Below are 18,586 nucleotides of genomic sequence, written 5' to 3'. Positions count from 1 at the left end.
AGGCACTTTGGAGCTCCCCGGGCTGGATGTGGAATGATGTGCGTGTATTCATCACACCCGGGAGCGAAAGGGAAAAACTGAAGATGAACTCGGTCATTTTGAGACAGGAGAGAGCGGCATGAAATAGCTAGTTTTGTCTGTCCCACGTGAGGACAGCAGGTGATCCTCACTCCGTCATTATTCCTGCTCTCTCCACCAGACCCTAACCCTAACAACCTTTCCGTGACTTAGGAGATGACAGGCAGGTACCATGGGGCGCCCAGAGTCCATTACCTTCGGCATTTTCTGGGAATGAGCCTCCTATTCCATTTGTAGGTGGCATGACTTTCAAGGACCAGGTATTCCTCATGCCCGAAGGGGGGAAATGACCAACCAGTGTCCATAGATGGGTGGTTTGAATGGAAGAGTAGTGGTGGATAGATGGGTGGTTTGAATGGAAGAGTAGTGGTGGATGGGTAGGCCGATGAGGATGGGCTTACAGAAGGAAGCACCTGGAATAAAAATTCTGATATGTTTCTAGAAGGAAGAATTTTTTCATTTTCACAAGCATGAAATCCACTCCTCTTCCGTAAGCCTGGAACTCCCCCTTCAAAGCAGACCCTGACAGCTCCTGTTACTGAAGCTGCTCCAGTGACAGTTCATTGTCATGCATTTATAATCTAGAACCTCTCTGATAGCTAAGCTGGCTACTTCATTCATTGATTGCTCATTTTATGTGCTGTGTTTGAATGCATTTCTTATTACAGTCATAACATGTGCTAAGTGTCCATTCACATTGGTCACCCCACCGATAGTCACCCTTTGAACCTGCTTTCCCACCATGATGTGCTGAATACTTAATGTCCTTACTGAATAAAAAAAGTTAACTGGTTTACCATCATTGATCTAGTTTTTATTTGGATCGTATTTTGAGAATATTATTATCACAGACCCATTCAATAATATTCATAATTGCAGTTTTGCAGTTGTTTAAAAAACCAGTATAACTCTTTTCAAATGGTGTTTTATATTAGAAAGATTTTTTTCCAGTTTCTGAAGCTGCGTCTGAAAGCTGTTATTTAAAGATTAGATTATTAATGTTGTGTTTCAGCGACTCCGAGGTAATTACTTCGACAGCTTTAGATGGCTACTCCATCCTATAAATGTAGAATTGTTGAGGGGGAGGGAATTGTTCAGTGGTTTGTTTTTTGTTTTTTGTTTTTTCCAAATTTGGTGTTTGCTATTTTTTTGTTGTTGTTGTTTATTTAAAAAAAAAATACTCTGCCTGAGTCAGCTCTTTGTGAATGAATATGTGTGGTATTAACTGTGGTGACTTAGAACGTTTCTGTGGTGGGCATGTTTTGCATCTCTTATTCTTTTATGAAAATGCAGGCCTTTCCCCCTGTGCTCACTGCTAAGACTTTCTGGAGGCCAGCTGATAAGGATGCCTGCTGTGCCAGTCGAGGAGATATCATGAAATTGGACTCTCGTGCTGGGCTTTGTAAATAAAATGAGATTGACCTCCCCCAGCCATTATCTCATTTATCTGATTTACATTGTAAAATCAGGAGCTACACTATTGATTAGAGCATAATTAGTTAATTATGAAGAGAGAAATACAAAGTTCTGTGGGGTGTGAGCACAGCAGGATGTTCAGCCGACATATTTCCAAGGGCATGAGCAGATGGAGATGAGTTTGTTAAAGAACAAAGCGGCTGAGCTTCAGGTATGGAGATAGCTAATCAGCCTCTCTCCCTGGCTGCACCAAGGTCCTTGAGCTTAGACCATGGGTTTTTACATTACTATTTGCATTTGTATGACTTTTCTTTTACCATATAACCTGAGTCCTGCATATATGACATCATCATCATCCTCCCCTTTTATTCAGGAACTCCAAAGAAAATTTGTAGATGAGATAATTTATTTCCAATTAACATACTATTATACAAAATTATTTTTGTTTTCCTTCCAAAAATGATTATTCTTATTCAAAATTGTTTTGATCAAAATATGCGCAGGATTTAATGGAAACACTTAACACTTTAGTTATCAAAGATATTTTCTATATTTTGACATGTATAGAAAGAAAAATTATGTATTAATCTTAACATTAAATGCTATTTAAATTTTGGCAGGATGAAGAATTGTGTTCATCTACTGTGGTTTGGAAATATTTTAGCACATGTTAAGATGTTTGATTGGAATGACTGGCGATTCTGCAGGGATGGAATCCATTGCCTGCATTTTGAGAGGATTTTTTTGTTTGTTTACTTCTGTCTGGATTCCTTTTTAAACATTAAGATTAAACTTTTTCTTTATAAAAAATGTGATGAAATAGGCAAATTTGACCTATCAGTTCTGCTGTTGAGAAGAAAAGAAAAGAAAACAAAAGCAACCAACCAAACGTAGTGTTGAAGATCACAAGCCAGGCTGACAGTTCCGCATGAAGCCTGTTCCTCATTATGTGCCATCATAGACTTGGCAAGTGAGTCCAGTGGGACACTGACTTCCTGTGAAGGGGACCAGACTTCCCTAAATGGTGTACCCCTTTGGAAGTGAGGTCACTTGCCCATGCCAGGCTGCGTTTTTCTCTAATGCTGCCATTGTTCCTTGAATGTCATATGTACTAAAACACTTTAGGCCAAATGGATAGCAAAAATGCCGCAGAATGGGAACTGAAAGAGTTAATGCCATGCGTGGGGTCTCACCTCATGTATCAGCCAAGTCCCAAATAGAGCCACCGTGGATTTATTGCGTGTGAGGATGTGATGTGATGAGGAACATTTCAGGATCTCCTTTTTTTTTTTTTTAAAGGAATTCAATGGAAATTTACTACACAGCTTTATCATATGTGATCCAAAAGAAATGGTTCACTTTTAAATTTGAATTCTGTTTTTTGTCTTCTTTGTCGTCTCAGTATTTTAGCTATATTATGGACTAGTAGTCCTATTTGGTGATTATCTTTTGGTAAATGAAGACATGCAGAATCGGTCACATGGCCACTCCATGATTGTTTTTGAAACCCAAAAAGCCAACCTTACCTTTATCTCCCTTAAGGAATCGTATCTTAATGCGTGCATTCAGTAGGAATTTAATTAAATAATCAGGTCGCCTCTGTAATTAGACAAAGAAGTAGAATTCATATCTCATTTTGCAAGTAAAAAAGCAATATACTGTATTAATCTGTGTAGTCACAGTTTGATGCTGTAAGAACACTCCTTAAAAGTATAATAAACCTTTCACTTCCCAAATATTGTTTTATTCATCTTTAAAAAAAAATCAACTTCTTAATTTTGATCCTTAATAGTTTTAGCCTTGCATCACCTAATAAATATGTGGATTATGTGATGCCATGTGTTGGTAGTGGCATGTGATATTAATGGGCATATTGGTCTTTAATATATTTTTTTCAATCAGCATACTATTAATCATTATTAGACACAATTTCTAAAATATGCATTTAAACATTTAATACAATTAATTTTAAGCATAATAGAGAGGAAATGAAGAAAATTTTCATATTATGTGATGAGATTATTTATTTCAGCAATATGTGAAGTAAATGCCCCATTTGAAAAAAACCCCCTCAGTTACACTAGATCACTGCTCTTTTTCTCATTCTCCTTTTACCTGGTGGCTTTGTGCTAGATGATTCATTACAGAGAAGTACGTATTACATGCCTTCTGGAAGACTGTCTTTATTCATGCTCCAGCGAACAGGATTTTATAACCAAAACAAAACCTTTTTTTGTGGGTAGCCATGAGGGCGTTAATACAGACTGTTGGGCTCCCTGTTGGTAAGTAGAGTGGCGGGTGTGTAGGGCTGCTGATGGGGTCTCTGTTTTATGTCTTTGGTGTTCCTTTTTTCACAATTGGCCACAGAGTCATGGCCTTCCACATTGGGTGTTTCTGTTACCGGCATACAGAGCAGTGATTCTTCAGTGTTTGTTACCCGGTTTCCCAGAATAGGCTGCCCTAACCCTTCCACATGTAAATAGAGCTTCAGACACGGTCTAAGAAGCCCATAATTCCAACATTAGAAGGTACCTTAGAGGCGTCCTCGAGCAGCCGATACCTGAACAAGAATCTCCTCGACAGTGTTCCCAACCAGCAGGCCCAACCTTTGCTGAAAGACATCGAGTGAGGGAAGACCCGCCATTCTTTGAGGTAATCCATTCCACTCTCTTGACAGCTCTGATGGGAAGGACATTTTTCCCTAGTGGAAGCCTTCAGTCTTCCCCTGTGGAATTTCTGCCCACTGCTCCTGCTTCTGTCTCTGGGGCCAAGCAGATCCAATCCATGTTAGTCCTTCACCTACTTGAAGCCTGCTGTCCTAGATCCCCAGAGTCTTCTCCTCAGTCTCAGTAGCCCTGTTCCTCCAGGTGGTCCTCAGGTGCCCTCCTGTATCAGTAGTCTTAGGAAATTGTGGTGCCCCGAGTTGGATATGGTGCTTCAGAAGTGGCCTCACTGCAGCCAGAGACAGTCCAGAATCACCTTTTGTTTTCTAGAGACTGCCTTTCTTGGAAGAAAGCTTAAAGACTGCCTCTGCTTTAGGGGCCAGCCGGTCCCACCGCATTCTCCTCTTGAACTTGGTGGCCATTGACACCTGTCGATTACCCCAGATATTTCATATTGTCTGTAGATTAAAATATAACTATGTATAGAAATATTTATCTCTATACATATATGTGTACTTCTAGCTATATCTGCATGTCTGTCATTCATCCATCTCTCTCTCTCATCTATCTTTTCATTTGTCATCTTTTTAGCCATCCATCTATAATCATCTTTCTATCTATATCCATCCATTAATCTACCATTCATCTATCCTTCCTATCCATCCATCCATCCATCCATCCATCCATCCATCCATCTACCTATCCTATGTATCTCTATATTCCAGGAAGAGGCAGTGGGGATCATGGGGCAAACCCTTAACTTAACAGAGACATGAATTTGGGAGCTGTCTCTGATACTTCATGCCTGCTGGTGCAAGTCACAACCTCCCTGAGCCCCAGTTTCCTCACCTGTAAGATAAAAGCATCCTACCTGGTGTACCTGCCTCTGAGAGTTTCTGTGACGATTGTTTTATCTGATGTCACAGATGCACATTGCCAGCCTCAAAGTACCCTATAAACACCAGCCGCCATTGTCATCTGTATTACATGACTGTGTGTGTTTATATTAAAATTGGATTCACCTGGATTTTAAATGGCTGAGAATGTAAAGGCAACCTCTCTCTTGGGGAAAACCATAGTCTTTGTAGATTTTGGTGAATCCTTTAATCCCTCCTCCTCTTTGCCTTTTAACCCCAAAGCTCTAGCTAAGCAGTTTATTAGCTAGAAGAGGGAATGGAGAGATGAGAGACTCTGGAGTGTTTTAAGTCTTCTCCAGTGCTTGGTCCCTGCTCACCATCTCTGACATATCAAATGTTACTGAACCCAAAATCTTTACGTAAGAGGATCATTTGGAGGAACTGAGGCTGTTTAGCTTAGAGAAGAAAAGGTTTAGGAAGGGATCCCTTAGGTCCCTTTAAAATATTTGAAGAACTGCCATGTGAAGGAGGAATTGGCCACACGCTTGGCGGTGGAGGGGGAGCAGCAAACAGGCCGAATCAGACTTGGTGTCAGAACAAACTTCCTAACCCTAAGTGGTGTGGCCTGTGAGGCCCCCTCCCCCAAGTGGGAGGCTCACTTGTTAGCTGATTCTCAGGGGGCATTGTTTGTGAGGCCTCTGGGCCCCTCCAGCTATGAGATGGTAGGATTCAGCAGTCTGCCTCAATATAAGGTCCCACCAATTGAGCACCCCAGCTGTATTAGAATAATCTGCCCCTGAAAGCTGCTCAGCGGTCAGAAGTTCAGGGCTCACCAGCAGTCCAGTGCTCGTTCAGCTCTGGGGCTGAAAGGACCCGTACCCTTGTTTGACTTCCTGGTAAGGAAGCGAAGCAGCGAATGCCAAAAGGCACAGGCTGTCGCCCTTCCATTATCTCTAGGTCAGATGCTCCAGGGTCCAGTGACTGGGATCTTGGTTGTTATTCCATTAAATGTGCTGCAATTTCAAATGAATGGTCATGTCACTGACAATTACAGGCATGTACCCAGTGGGGGGGGGGGGGGCTCTGAAAGTGTCCAGATGCTCTCACTGGAGCCTCACAAAATGCTGTGAGTCAGGGTCTGTGGGCTTCCTTGATCCCATTTAGCAGATCAGAAAACAGAGGCTCAGAGACATCCAGTAAGCGTCAGAGGTTCAGTGTCTCGGGGCGCAGTCCTTTATTCCCATACCAACTGGGCACTGGGCATGCCCGCTCCTCTTACCTAGCCAGGGTCGGCCCAGGCCTGTCTGGGAGGAGGAGGAGACCAGAAAACAGGGAAAACGAGGTCTCAGAATGCTGACATCTAGGGACATTCCAGGTCCCAAGAAGCGGCAGGCCCCTGAGCCTCCCACCTTGTAAGGGCAGTTCTTTTTGGCCCCGGGAGCAGAAGCGACATTAGTGGGTAGAAATTGAAGAGAGGCAAAAGTAGGCCCAGGTCAGTTCTGAGGTCTTTGATGAAAACCCTGGGTCATTGAAAAAGGATCAGGAGGTAGTCAGAATACCCCAAGAAGGCAGGAACATGTTCTTGAAGTATTTCTGTCTGAAATAATATTTCTAGACATTTGGTGCTGAAATAGCTGAGTCCCTAAAAGAGCTGTCTGGAAAGTTGAGCTATCCAGAAACATTCATTCTTGAAGTGTCTAGGTGACAGATTTGAATCTAAAGGAAAGTGTTAGCCCTTGACAGAAGAGCTGCTCATGAATCCTGGCTTCTGGGACAACTCTAGCCTAGCATTCTATAGGTAAGGAGTTGAGGCCCAGGGAATGGCTTGGCCCAGGGTCATGCACCAGCTTCCGGGAGCCAGGCCGGGAATCAAACCAGATCTTTATTATTTGTGGGGGTTGCCTGATGATTTTTTTAGTTTTATAAATTAAAAAGATTTAAAGATCACATTTATATTAACCCAGGCCTGGCAGTGAGTAGCTGTTATTCCAGAATCTCTCGTTGTTTTATGGTAGGAAGCTTTAGAAACCGAATGTTTATAGTGATAGGGTTTTTGATTTTCTGAGTGCTGGAGAAAAGCATGCTCTAACCTCAGTCTGGGGTTAGTGTCTACTAACTAGCCAGCTTTCATCCAGGTGCCTGGCCTCGAGGCTTGGAGCATTCCCCACACCTCTGGCTAGCTCGGATCCTGCAAACCCATTTTGAGGTGACAGGCTTATTCATCGGGGCGCCATTTTAATGTGGAAATGGAGGGATTGAAAGTTGGAAATCTTTCCTTCATTTCCAGATGTCTCCATAGTTTTTCCCTAAGTATTGTTTACAACAGTAAACTGTGGCCTTTGCTAAGAAAGGTAACTCAATTCACTGTCAAATAGTAATTATGACTTTTTTCCCCCAGTCCTTAATCTTTTAAGATGTTTGGTGGTGGTGTTTTTTTTTTCTTCCTAGTTTTTTTAGTTTACAAAGCTTAAATTTAAAAAGTCAAGAGACCCCAATAAATAGATTCTGACAGAATGGATTTTGAGAAATTGTTCCTTTAATGAAAAAGAACCCCGGGCATATGCAAATAAAGTGAGGAATGTAACCCTTCTTCATAAGATGGATGAATTTCCGTTCTTCAATGTACCACTTTTCCCCTGTTACTCCATCTCATATGAAATTATTTTCCCAAAGCATAACAAGGCAGTTATTTGCTAGTAGACCTAGGTTGTCAGCGGCAGAGAGATGAAATAGATAGTTTAAATTTTGTGAACTGTAGGTGGTAAACACTATCAAAAGAAATGTTTATAAGCTTAGCATAGTTTTATAGAGGGGGACTGGAACTTTAAAATCTCACACAGCAGCAGCCAGCAAGGTCTTTATAAGTCAGTAATCACCACGTTTTCACCTTTTTTATTAAAATTTTCTAGGATTTCTTTCTTTTTCAAATGAGACCCTGACAAACAGTATTATGTAGTATTAGTGTGTTGTCTGTATTAGAGCAGAAGTGAAATTAAGGGCACTGCAAAACAGATCCTGTCGAGTTTGCCTTGGGAACAGAGAGAAAATGGGAGTTGTAAAGCCCCGGTTTTGGGTCCACGTAGAAGAAATTGGGCCCAGAGCCCTGGAGCTCCTGGAGAGGCCACATTGAGTCTGCTCGAATGTTCTGAGCAATAGAAATGGCCTCTTCTGCCTCCCAGAGGCTTTTCGCTGTCCTCATTCGCTTGTGGGGAGACCCCTAACTCTGTCCTTCATAACCAAAAGTGTTGTGGCTGACCGTGGCCACCGTGCATGTGGCCCCCACCGGGCGCCAGCCTTTCTGTTATCACAGCTTCTGAAACGATTTGAGTGTGCTGGTATTTATTGTGGCTGTCACACTTTGTTCTGCTTGACGTGTCTGCTTGAGGCTGAGGGTCTCTGCATTGTCTGTGTTGTTTTGGCCCCCCTGCCGTGAGCGGAGGAAGGAGGACTTCAGGGGTGGAAGTGGCCCAGCCCGCCCACCTGCTGGCCGCCTCACACACACTGCCTCACTTGATGCAGAAATACAGTCTCCCTGTTTCCCCCGCAGGTGTGATGGATGCAGACTCTGCTACCATTTGGGCTGTTTGGACCCCCCCCTGAAAAAGTCTCCTAAGCAAACAGGCTATGGATGGATATGCCAGGAGTGTGACTCCACGTCTTCCAAAGTAAGTGAGAAAGGCCGCCGGCCGGTCCTCCTGGCGCGACAGCTTGGCCTGCTCGCTCCTGCCCGTGGCACTTGGCACATGGGGTGCATATGCGCCTTTGGGACAGATGGACCCTGAAAGAGTGCTGCCAGCTAGGACTGGGTTCTCTTGTGTGTGTTTGTGAGGGAATGGCTGGCTAAGTGCATGTGTGTGCGTGTGCACGTGAGTGTGTGTGTGCCCTGGGCCGGAGATCACTTGGGCCCCCTCCCAGGCGTGTGCGTGCTGCTCATGGACGTCCTTCCTCTCCCAGACGTTCCAGTGCGAGGATGCACCACCCAGAGCGGCCAGGACGGAGCACAAAGGTCACGCTCCTGCTTCTCCTGACAGTTCTTCTGAGCACGCCGGCACTGTGGCTGTGGCATCCCAGTCTCTTAATGGCCCTGCTTAGCAAAGCCTTCCCTGTGTTTTTCTGCGCTGTCACTGTAACTAATTCCGACACAAATAAACTTGTGCTGAGCTGATGTGTTTCTAGTTGTAACCATGCTACGTTGGCAGAAATCGCTGCTTTTGGACTTGAGCACTCTAACGCCCACTTCATATTCACCCGTACAAGCCGGTGTCCTGAGTCCTTCCTGAGCTTCACTGTGTGTCCCTAAAGAAAGAATGTGTGATCCCGGGTGGGAGACTTTGTGCCCGCCGGACTGCCCGTGGGGTCCTCGCATCCCTCTTCCCCAAGGAGAGAGGAAGGACGGGGCAGGTGTTGGGCGTGGGCTGGCAGCCCACGCTGGGCCTGGCCCTTCTTGGGGGACTCCGAGCGGGCCGTGAGTGTCCAGTCTCCTCCACAGTCGGTCGGTGTGAGGCTTCAGCCACGGGCTCTTGTAAGGAGGAAGTGTGGGCACCAGGGGCAGGCGTCCGGGCTTGAAAAGCAGTGGCCTGCTCCCGAGCAGGCTTCGGCCACGGTCATCTTCAGCGTTACTGCCCAGTGTACGCTTCAGAAGGCACGTGGGGAATCTTGCTCTTGTGATATTGGGAGTACTGTTTGGGGTGGGACCAGAGGGATGCTGTGTGTGGGCTCGGGGCGCCTCCTGGTGGCTGGCAGCCGCAACTTCTCTTGGCTTTCTAACCAGCCAGGAACCTCCCTCCCCTGGCCCTCTAAGACCTTTCTGGCACTGACCCAAAGCATAAGGAAATGTTTGTGGCCATCCAGTTCCTAAAACTGAGAGGCAGCCGTTCAGAACTCATTTCAGATTTGTGTTCTGCATGGGGCTGAAAAGCAGTATTGTCCATGTGCTTTTATAGCTGAGAGCTGATTGTATTCACTCAGGGAAAAAACTGAGAAAACCTCCTTGCCTTCTGCCAAAAGAGGCTTCTTGAAGTGGGAAGGAATGTGTGGGGGTTTTACTTCTCTCAAGTTGAAACTGAGTCAGTGACGACCAGATTTTGGTCTTTCTTCCAATCCAAAAATCCAGATTGGGTGAATGTCATCACAGTTTTCTGCAAGAACAGGGAGACTTGGGATCACATTTTCACTTTCTCTAAAGAAGACTATTGCATCTTTTTTTCCATGGAAAAATGTATAAACCGTGATATAAAACTGAATATTTTGAGATTTGAACTCATTTCTTCAGTTGTTCTCCTAATTGTGCTTTGTTGCTGAGATGGTCATTTTGTGCTAGTGGTGCTGACCAGAAAAGAATAAAATTGACTTTGTTAGCAGGAAGCTCTGAGGTATTTGGTAATGAAAGATTTCAAGTGGCATAGTGCACAAGATCCCTACTGGCTTTCTTGCTGTTCTCGTGAAGAGACAAGATGCTGTCACTGTTTAAAGAATTGGCATGAGTGTTTTAGGGAAGGGCCCAGCAGCATGGATCAGCTGGCAGTAGATGTGTGGGGCGTGGAGGAAGGAGGACCACAGTCAAGCCATTTCACCTCAGTGAGGGAGCCTTAGTTTCAAAGTCTTGTTGGGATGTGTGAATGAGGTAATATGGGGGAAAAGGCTTTGCAGAGTTTAAAGTGCTAGGGAAACAACTAGTTACCTTTTTTTTTCACTTAGGCAAATCAAATCCTGAAGAGATTCAGTCTCCCCTGAAAGAAATCAGGTATTCTTGCTGAAAGAAATTTAATAAAACTTCCTTTATTTTCTTACAGTAGAAATTGTTACTCATTAAGAATTTCTTGGACAGGATGAGATTTCCCCAGTTTAGTGAGAAGTGTGGGGCAGATGGCCAACTGGAAGGAAGTGGGCCAGTGGATTGGCCAGTGAATTGGGGGGGAGGGTCTGGCAGAGCTGGGAAGTTGGTGAGTTGGTCGGCAAGACTGCGCGATGGATTTATTTTTTGAAAATGTGGTGTCCTTTTCTTCTAAGGCTCCAGATTCCATGTGTAAGAAGAAGAGAGTGGACAATGGGAGGGAAAAGGACGTGAACTGGGAGTCGCTGTCATTTCATTAACTGGGCTACCTTGAGCAAGCCACTGCGTAGCTTACACAGAGGGAATAAACTAGGGCTTACGAAATCCTTACCTTATCCTGGCTTATTGCATTCCCCAAACAGTCCTGCGAGGCAGGTGCTGCAGGGGGCCCAGGAGACGGAGTACAGGGCCTGAAGTCAGGAAGACCTGGGTTCAAATCCCACCTCAGACACTTCCTAGCTGGGTGATGCTAGCAAGTCACTGAAGCGCTTGTCTGCCTCAGTTTACTCAACTGTAAATAGGGATAACAATGGATCTAGTGAGAACATATTTGTAAACAAGCCTTCGGTAAATGCTGCTGTCATTATTATCCTTCATTTTCAAAAAACCTGGGGAATCTGAGCCTTAGAGGCTGTAGGTGTGCCCCTCATCTCCTGGAGCTTGCCCCTTTGGCCCCCTTTTCTCCCCCTGTGTCACCCTTCAAACAGCCTCTACCTCTTCCAAGACAGTGAAGTGTCAGGTGCCTCTGGCCTAAAACTGCTTCACGGATGGCTGCGTTTTCTCGGGGTGCCCCGCGACGCCCAGACTCTGAGCAGCCGCCTCCTCAGCTGTGCGGCTCATTCCTGTCTCACCTTGTCTGTCAGAGAGCGGACTGGCCGGGCTTGGCAGCCGGGCACGAGGGCAGTGTCTGCTCTGCTGGGCCTTCCCATCACTTGCATGTAACGGGGTGCTCGCTGCTGAGGTCGGATGAGGATTCTCCTCTCGCAGATCCCAGGACGCTGAAGTAAACTTGGCAGCTCTTGTGTCAATCCCGGTGCCTTCCTCCCTGGAAAAGGAGCCTCCCCAAGCCCGAGGAACGCTTCTCCGATAAGCAGCTTACTCAGCCTGAGAGAGACGACGTCATGCCCACAGTCAAACGAGCCTTTGCCAAGTATCTTTTTGCTTACCGTCAGTGGTCCTCCAGAACTGCCGGGGGAAAGTTTGTGGCTTACGCTGGGCTGGTAGCATCAAGTCTGTCACCGCTCCAAGGGGCCTGGCCTGGCCATCCACATGGGAGACACCCGTTTGCACGGAGCCCTAGAGAATTCTTCCACAGTGGGGTGGCGATGGATGGCCCCCAGGGACCTCGGGAGATGCCAAGCAGCCATAGACATCCAGACGACGGTCATCTGTGGAGGTTGAGGGATGGCCGATGGCGGTCAGAATAGAGCATGGGGAGTTATAGATAGGCTGCACCCAGCGACCCTGAAGGGAGCTTCCAGTTCATGAGATCCCAGACCTCCTGGAATGCTGGAGTCCTACCTTCCTCATCAGACTTGACCCTCTGTCTGAATGGGATGGGTGCTTGTGGTCTCTGTGCTTCCTGGGCCTTGCCCTTGCTTCTGACTTGCAGTTTGCCCAACCCTTTACTGGAACAGGACCCAGTCATGTGTCCCCATCTCCTCTCCCCCTGTTTCTTGCCCTTCTGTCTTCTGGACAGACCCTGTTTATGGCTCGGGGGAGTTTGGCGGGTTCCATGCATTCCAGGCACTCCCTGACGCCTCCTTTCTCTGTGCTTGGATTGGTTTCTGTTTGCAATTTCAGATTTCATTCTCAGACCCTCCCCTTTTGCCTTTACTTCCTCAGTAGAATTTTAGGTCGTTAGCGTTTGCTCAAGCTCCAGCTGTAACCCAAAGGAATCTCCCACCCATGTGGATGTCTCTGTGCCGACATTTAAAATTCAGAGGGTATGAAAGGCAAGTGTGACTTTTTTTTCATTGCTTTTCTCTAGTGTTTATTTCTTAGCTGATAACGTTTTCCGGTGTGAGTGTATGCCGTGGATGGTCCAACCGCATCTCCCTGTCTTGAAAAGGAAGAGGGGAACTTGTTTTGTTCAGATGAACTCTTATGTGTGTTTGTTTCAAAGTTGCCTCCTTCCAAGTGACAGTTTAGTTTAGTTTTGTTTTTCCAGCGGGTGAGGGTAAGGGCTTGAACATCTGTCATGCTAGTTCTGGTGTGCCTGGGCTAGGCTCCCCCGCCCCAGATTTCATCCTGCTTTAAGATCTGTTTTGTGAAGAGCTGTGCAGTGTGCATGACAGGTCATTATCCTCCTGCTCTGGGATGAGCTGCCTTAGCCTGGAGACTTGATCCAGTCACTCTTATTTGATCTTTCTGCTGTGCTGTGCTCCTGTGGTGGTGATAAATTGGGAATGCACGTGTGCAGAACGTTCATTGAAGTCCCCTACAGAAAATGTCCTGGACCCCTACCCCCAGCCCCACAATGCCTGGCCCACCAGCTGGGAGGAAGTAAGAGGAGAGGGGGGGACGTTCGTCATTTGTGTCGCAAGGCATTCATTGACTTTCTGCCTCTCTGTTCGAAGAGGTCAGGGCAATTTCTCAAAGGTATAACTTGCCACAACACGTTAAACAAGCAAGTTTAATTGAGCCAGGTAATGTTGGAAATTGAATGTCTGGGTTTTATTCATTACTAAGATTTATTAAAAATATGAAATAAAAATGAATTATCTTTCAAATGTCTTTTAAAATTTAAAGCATTTGATTTGCTCATAAAATAGATTTTATATGTGTAATTTAAATGCTCATTTGGCCTTGGGCATTTTATTTGATGTTAGGTTGAAATTTGTTTCTCATCTTGCTTATGTATGTAAAGAAAGCGCTTTGTAAAACCTAACATTGTTGGCTGCTGTTAATGGCCACAAGACCTGGGGTCATAGCTGGAGAACTGTCCTGTGTGGGTAAGTGAATTCACCACCTCATGGCAGAGTGGCCAGGGAGTACCTTCCATTGATTTATTTCTTTTCTGCACTCACTACACTCACTGCTGGGGGCTCCCTTTGGGGTAGAAAGGTCTGGCACTGAACCTTTCCCATTGATCAACTGTTGCTTTGCCTGTAGGGCTAGGAACAGAAGCCCATTCTTGGGGGTGAAACAGTGGCAGCAGAGAGGGCCTGAGTGTAAAAAGTGGAATCAGTGGAGAGAAGAGGACCAGGGAAGTACCTGGATTGGGAGCAGCTTTGGGGGTTGGTTTGTTTTTTAGTATAATAGAAGACCTGCACGTATTTGAAGAAGGAAGGGTAGGGTCCAAGACAGAGAAAGGGAGAAGGAAGCAGAGAGAAGGTACAGCACTGGATCATGGGAGAGCACGTCATGGGGAGATGAGTCAACAGGCAGCCCGGGAAAGGATAGGAGCATCTCTGGCCGGGGCCTCTGGGAAGAACCAGCCAGCTGAAAGTCAAGGAGGCCTTGGGGTGGGGGGTGGGGGGTAGAATTCTGCTCAGGTGACAGGTGTTCTGGGGGGCTTCAAAGGCTCGGTAGAAAAAGTGCTGTGGAACTGAGTCATCAGGACAGCCTGGACAGGGAATCATTCCCCAGTAAGTTACTGCTGCCTCGAGAGAGGAAATCTCAGATTTGGTTCTGACCTGAAGGCTTTCCTTTTACAAACAGCATCAGTAACGTTCTTATTAAAATAGCAATTAACAAGCATCTCTTAAGTGTGTGCTATTTTCCTGGCACTGTGGTAGGCCTAAGGATGCAAAGGCAAAAATCAGACAGTCCCTGCCCTCAAGGAGCTTCCATTCTATAGGGGTGACCACATATACATAGCTATATTCAAGATGGGCACAGGGCCGGGAGGACCCTGGCACCAACAGCCATCAGGACAAGCCTGGGGTAGAAGATGGCCCTCGTACAGAGACTTGCAGGACACCAGGTGCTACGTGGTGGGATCGAGGGTTGAGTACATTTCAGGCAGGGAGGCCTGGAGACCAACTGTTTGAGGATATGCTGTGCTATGTGTGTATGACGAGGATCTCCAAGGAGGCCAGGTGGATTCTGGAAGGGGAGGAATAGGAACAGTTGGATGGGACCAGGTTGTAGCCTCTTTCATTGCCAGACAAGTTTGTGTTTGATATTGGCAGGAATAGGTAGAGACGGAAATTTATTGAGTGGAGAGGTGACGGGGTCAGTAGTGTCCTTTAGGAAAATCACTTTGACAGTTGGGTGGAAGGAAGATTGGCTTGACGAAGAGAGGCCATTGCAGGAGTGTAGGCTAGTGGTAACTGAGGTCCTGTGTGGGGCTGGGGAGGGTGACTGTGAGTGGAAGGAAAGAGACGGAGCAGGAAGTGTGCAGGTAGATGTGTTCTGTTCACTGCTCTGCTGCCAAAAGGGTGTGGAGGTCAAGCATCAAATGGATTAAGGTTGCTTCTACACTGAAAGTGACGGGGTGGAGTGGACAGGAGTGGACAGATGATTTCTCAAGGCCCCTTTCTGCCCTCAAGTTTTCTGATTCTCTTGAGGGAGTCACCGTATTAAAGGAACTGCCACTTTTTGGTATGAATTATTTATGCAGCCCGAGCAAAAGCTGGCCTGTTGAACCCACACGAGGACAATGGGAGAGGGATCAGGGCGTGTCATTCTATTATTATGTCATTAGGCAGTGTGTCTGAGCTGAGGCCTGTTCTCCCTTTTCCTGTTTGATGCTGGTGGTAAAGTTTGAAATTCACCATTTCAGAGCAGAGTGGGCCACATTGGGTCTCTTTTGGCCAAGATGGTTCAGGCCTGCTTTGGTCTAGGTAGGATGAGAACAGAATGTTTACGAGGGGACTCGAAATGAATTAAGTCCACTGTGATCTGCTCAGAGAACAGAATACTTAGGGCTACTGCCCCCATTCATTCTTAGGCTCCTGGGGAGCTAATGAGCTTTGGAAGGGAGATCTTGACTTCCACGTAGATGAGCTTCGGCCAAGCCCTGCTTGGGGATCTGGACCTTTGCTGCTGCTGGCTTCAGTGTGCCGCTCTTGACTTCTTTTGCACCATACTAACACATTGTAATCTAAAGTCTGGTCACCCCGGTGGCAGGAATTCTTAATATTTTCTCTGAAGGTTTCTTAAAGGTTGATGTTGCACTGTTATGTTCTAATGGGAATTAAGTTGGGTTTTCAGCTAAATGTACCTTTTGATAATGGTTACAGATGATTATTTGCTTCAGTGGTTTGAAGCTCTTTGGTGTATGCTTATAGAGGTTAAGTTTTTTTATAGTCACTTTGAAAAGTTCAGGCAGCATCGATGCCTTTTATGCAGTGAGTCTTTAAAGTGTGAAACAATTGAGATCTTTAGGGATGTCCTCCCATCACCTGAAGTCACATGAATTCAATAATTTTCTGGAAAATCTCCCTTTATATCTAGTGAAAATTAAGATTCTCAAGTAATATTTGAAAATCAGCTTCTTAACACATAGGATTGTTGTGAAGAAGGCATTTTAAGACCTTGATCCTGCACTTTGCAAGTGCAGGTTGTTAGTATTGACCTGCCTGCAGCAAAGTCCTTCCTATCACCTTCACATCATCACCTGATGGTGGAGAGGGACCCTGGCTTCCTGAACAAATTCTTTCAGGCCCTCAGCGAACTTGGAATGGTCTTCAGCAGAGACCAAGGGCTGGAGCGTCGTTGCCAGTGTTGGGGGGGCTCATTCACCTGGTTTTGACACACAGCACTTCACAAAGATAGTCTTCAGAGGCACAGAAGGACGCTACTTCTGTTGGTGAAGGGAGTCTGCCCTAGTGAAATCATGGCTGTTTGGAGTCTTTGTCACTCACGTCAAACCGTGGTTTCTATATGGCTTGGGTTCAGTGACAAGCCAACTCAGGGAAACCCCCTTATCTGTCAGCATGTTTAGCCTTTGCTTTAAATCTCATGATATAAGATCCTTAATTGGAACCATCCTGGAATGAGAATGAAGTCATACGCGTGAGATGCCACACAGTGTCCAGGATCTGTGGAATGTTCCCTTGTTGTCCCTCTGCCATTTGGTGTGAGATTTTTTTTCATTTTAACCACAGAAATGTCTAGCTTCCTCCTGGGAAATTTTCTTAGTAGAGCCCATGCCTCCCCCTGTTCCCAACCTCCCACCCCATGTATTTATGCATTTTGAGCATGAAATGAGGTATTTGCAAGATTTCCGGATCCAGAGTAGAGGTCCTAAGTTGGCACCCATGATGCGCATCTGACCCCGAAGGCTCTCCAGTGTTTGGGTTGTACCCACATCCCGCCAGCAGGTGGTATGAGGAGCCTGGCAGCACTTGGCCAGGGTTCTCAGGGGTGGGATGTGCTGATGGTCCCTATGGAGAAAACCAGGCTGTGGACGCGAGTCCCGAACACGAACGGGGTCTTAGGCAGGAGCTCTGTCTCGAGGCCCAGCATTTCGCTCAGTGTTATTGTGGCTCCTTCGGGGCAGGGGCATTCTAGGCCGCACTAAGTCTGCCATCAGGTCTCTTTGTAAACACAAAAAAACCTAACTAAGAAGAGGCGCAAGTAAGCCAGAAACAAATTAGGTCATTTCAATTTGGCCTTAGAGAAAACAGGTATTTTTCTGGTTAAAAGACATGTGGAGGTAGACCCTAAGCCACTGGCATTCTAAGCAGAAAATAGTAAACAGTAAGTGCCTACTGTGTGCCAGGTGCTGTGCTAACTGCTTCTAGGGATGTGGAGAAGGGCAAACGACAGCCCTGCCCTCGAGGAGCTCACCGTCTGATGTGGACGACAACACGCAAACGGCTGAGCACAAACAAGGTGTAGACAGGATATGTGGAGCTGAATTTGAAGGTCGCCAGAGAAGCCTGGAGGCAGAGATGAGGAGGACGGAGCATGTGCCAGGCATGGGGGACAGCCAGAGGGAGTGCTTTGAGCCAGGAGCGGAAGGGTAGTGTTTGTGGAACAGCCTGGAGGCCTGGGTCGCTGGATCTAACAGTAGGAGGTGGGGAAATGAAGGGTTGAATGAGAGTGGAAGGGTGCGGGGCGTGGGCAGTCATGAAGGGCTTTGAACACCAGACAGTGACCCAGACTGTGCTAGTTGGGCGTGTTGCTATGATGCTCGTTGCATTGACTTCCACTAGAAGGTGGTTCATACCAGTGTCAAATTCAAATCAAAACTGATCCCTGTGCTGCATATTGACTCAGAAAACCGTTAGTGTTATCTGTTTTATTGCATTTTTACTTATTTTGTTAAACATTTCCCATTTACGTTTCAGTCTGATTCGGGCTAGCTCTTCTGGCTTATGCTGTGATTTCTAAATGTGTACTTTTGGATTGTCTGTATCTGTGACCAGAGCTGCCTCGAGGTACGTCCCTGTAGCCTGGCCAAGAACAGAGGAGACAGAACAACTGCTTAGGAGGGTGTGTCCAAGCTGGAAAGGCTCTTCTGAGTGGCTGCATTGAAATTGCAAAGGAGGAGATAAATGGGGAGATAGAAGAGGGAAAAGCCATAGGATTTAGTGACTAATTGGATATGCAGAGAGATCAAAGACTCCACCTCCCTGGCCGCTTCAGACCTGAGTAACTAGTGCCAGTTTTTGAATAATGGATGGATGGCAAAGAAAGAGTGTGAATATGCACATGCCAAGCATGAAAGGAAGATGGGCTTGCTAAGGACGAAAAAAAACAGTTATTAGCTGCTTACTGCACGTTAAGGACTTGGGTACAAAAGCAGAGAGCAAAGACAGGCCCTGTCTATGATCAGGGAGCTT

The 18,586-nt window shown here is 46.1% G+C and overlaps 1 protein-coding gene across 5 annotated transcripts in view; it reads left to right on the top strand.

Annotated features, from left to right (window-relative positions):
- The window catches only part of PHF14 (PHD finger protein 14), a 174,495-nt gene that overhangs the window by 121,497 nt on the left and 34,412 nt on the right, over positions 1-18,586 (top strand). For 2 of the 5 annotated variants that reach the window (XR_003569997.1, XM_027872043.1), the window contains exon 17: positions 8,562-8,679. The exons of 1 other annotated variant lie outside the window; for it this stretch is intronic. Coding sequence is in view for 3 of the 4 variants with exons in the window: in XM_027872043.1 (XP_027727844.1) it covers positions 8,562-8,679 (118 nt within the window). In the remaining variant the exon portion in view is untranslated. Of the gene's footprint in view, positions 1-2; positions 881-8,561; positions 8,680-8,968; positions 9,180-18,586 lie in introns of those variants that run through there. 2 more of the 5 variants (XM_027872042.1, XM_027872044.1) reach the window with 2 other exon arrangements.

This window comes from Vombatus ursinus, unplaced genomic scaffold (assembly GCF_900497805.2).
Source record: "Vombatus ursinus unplaced genomic scaffold, bare-nosed wombat genome assembly UNPS02014799.1, whole genome shotgun sequence".
NCBI classification, from domain to species: domain Eukaryota; kingdom Metazoa; phylum Chordata; class Mammalia; order Diprotodontia; family Vombatidae; genus Vombatus; species Vombatus ursinus.
Note: the sequence above shows the minus strand (reverse complement) of the source record. Positions and strands in the feature narration are given on the sequence as shown.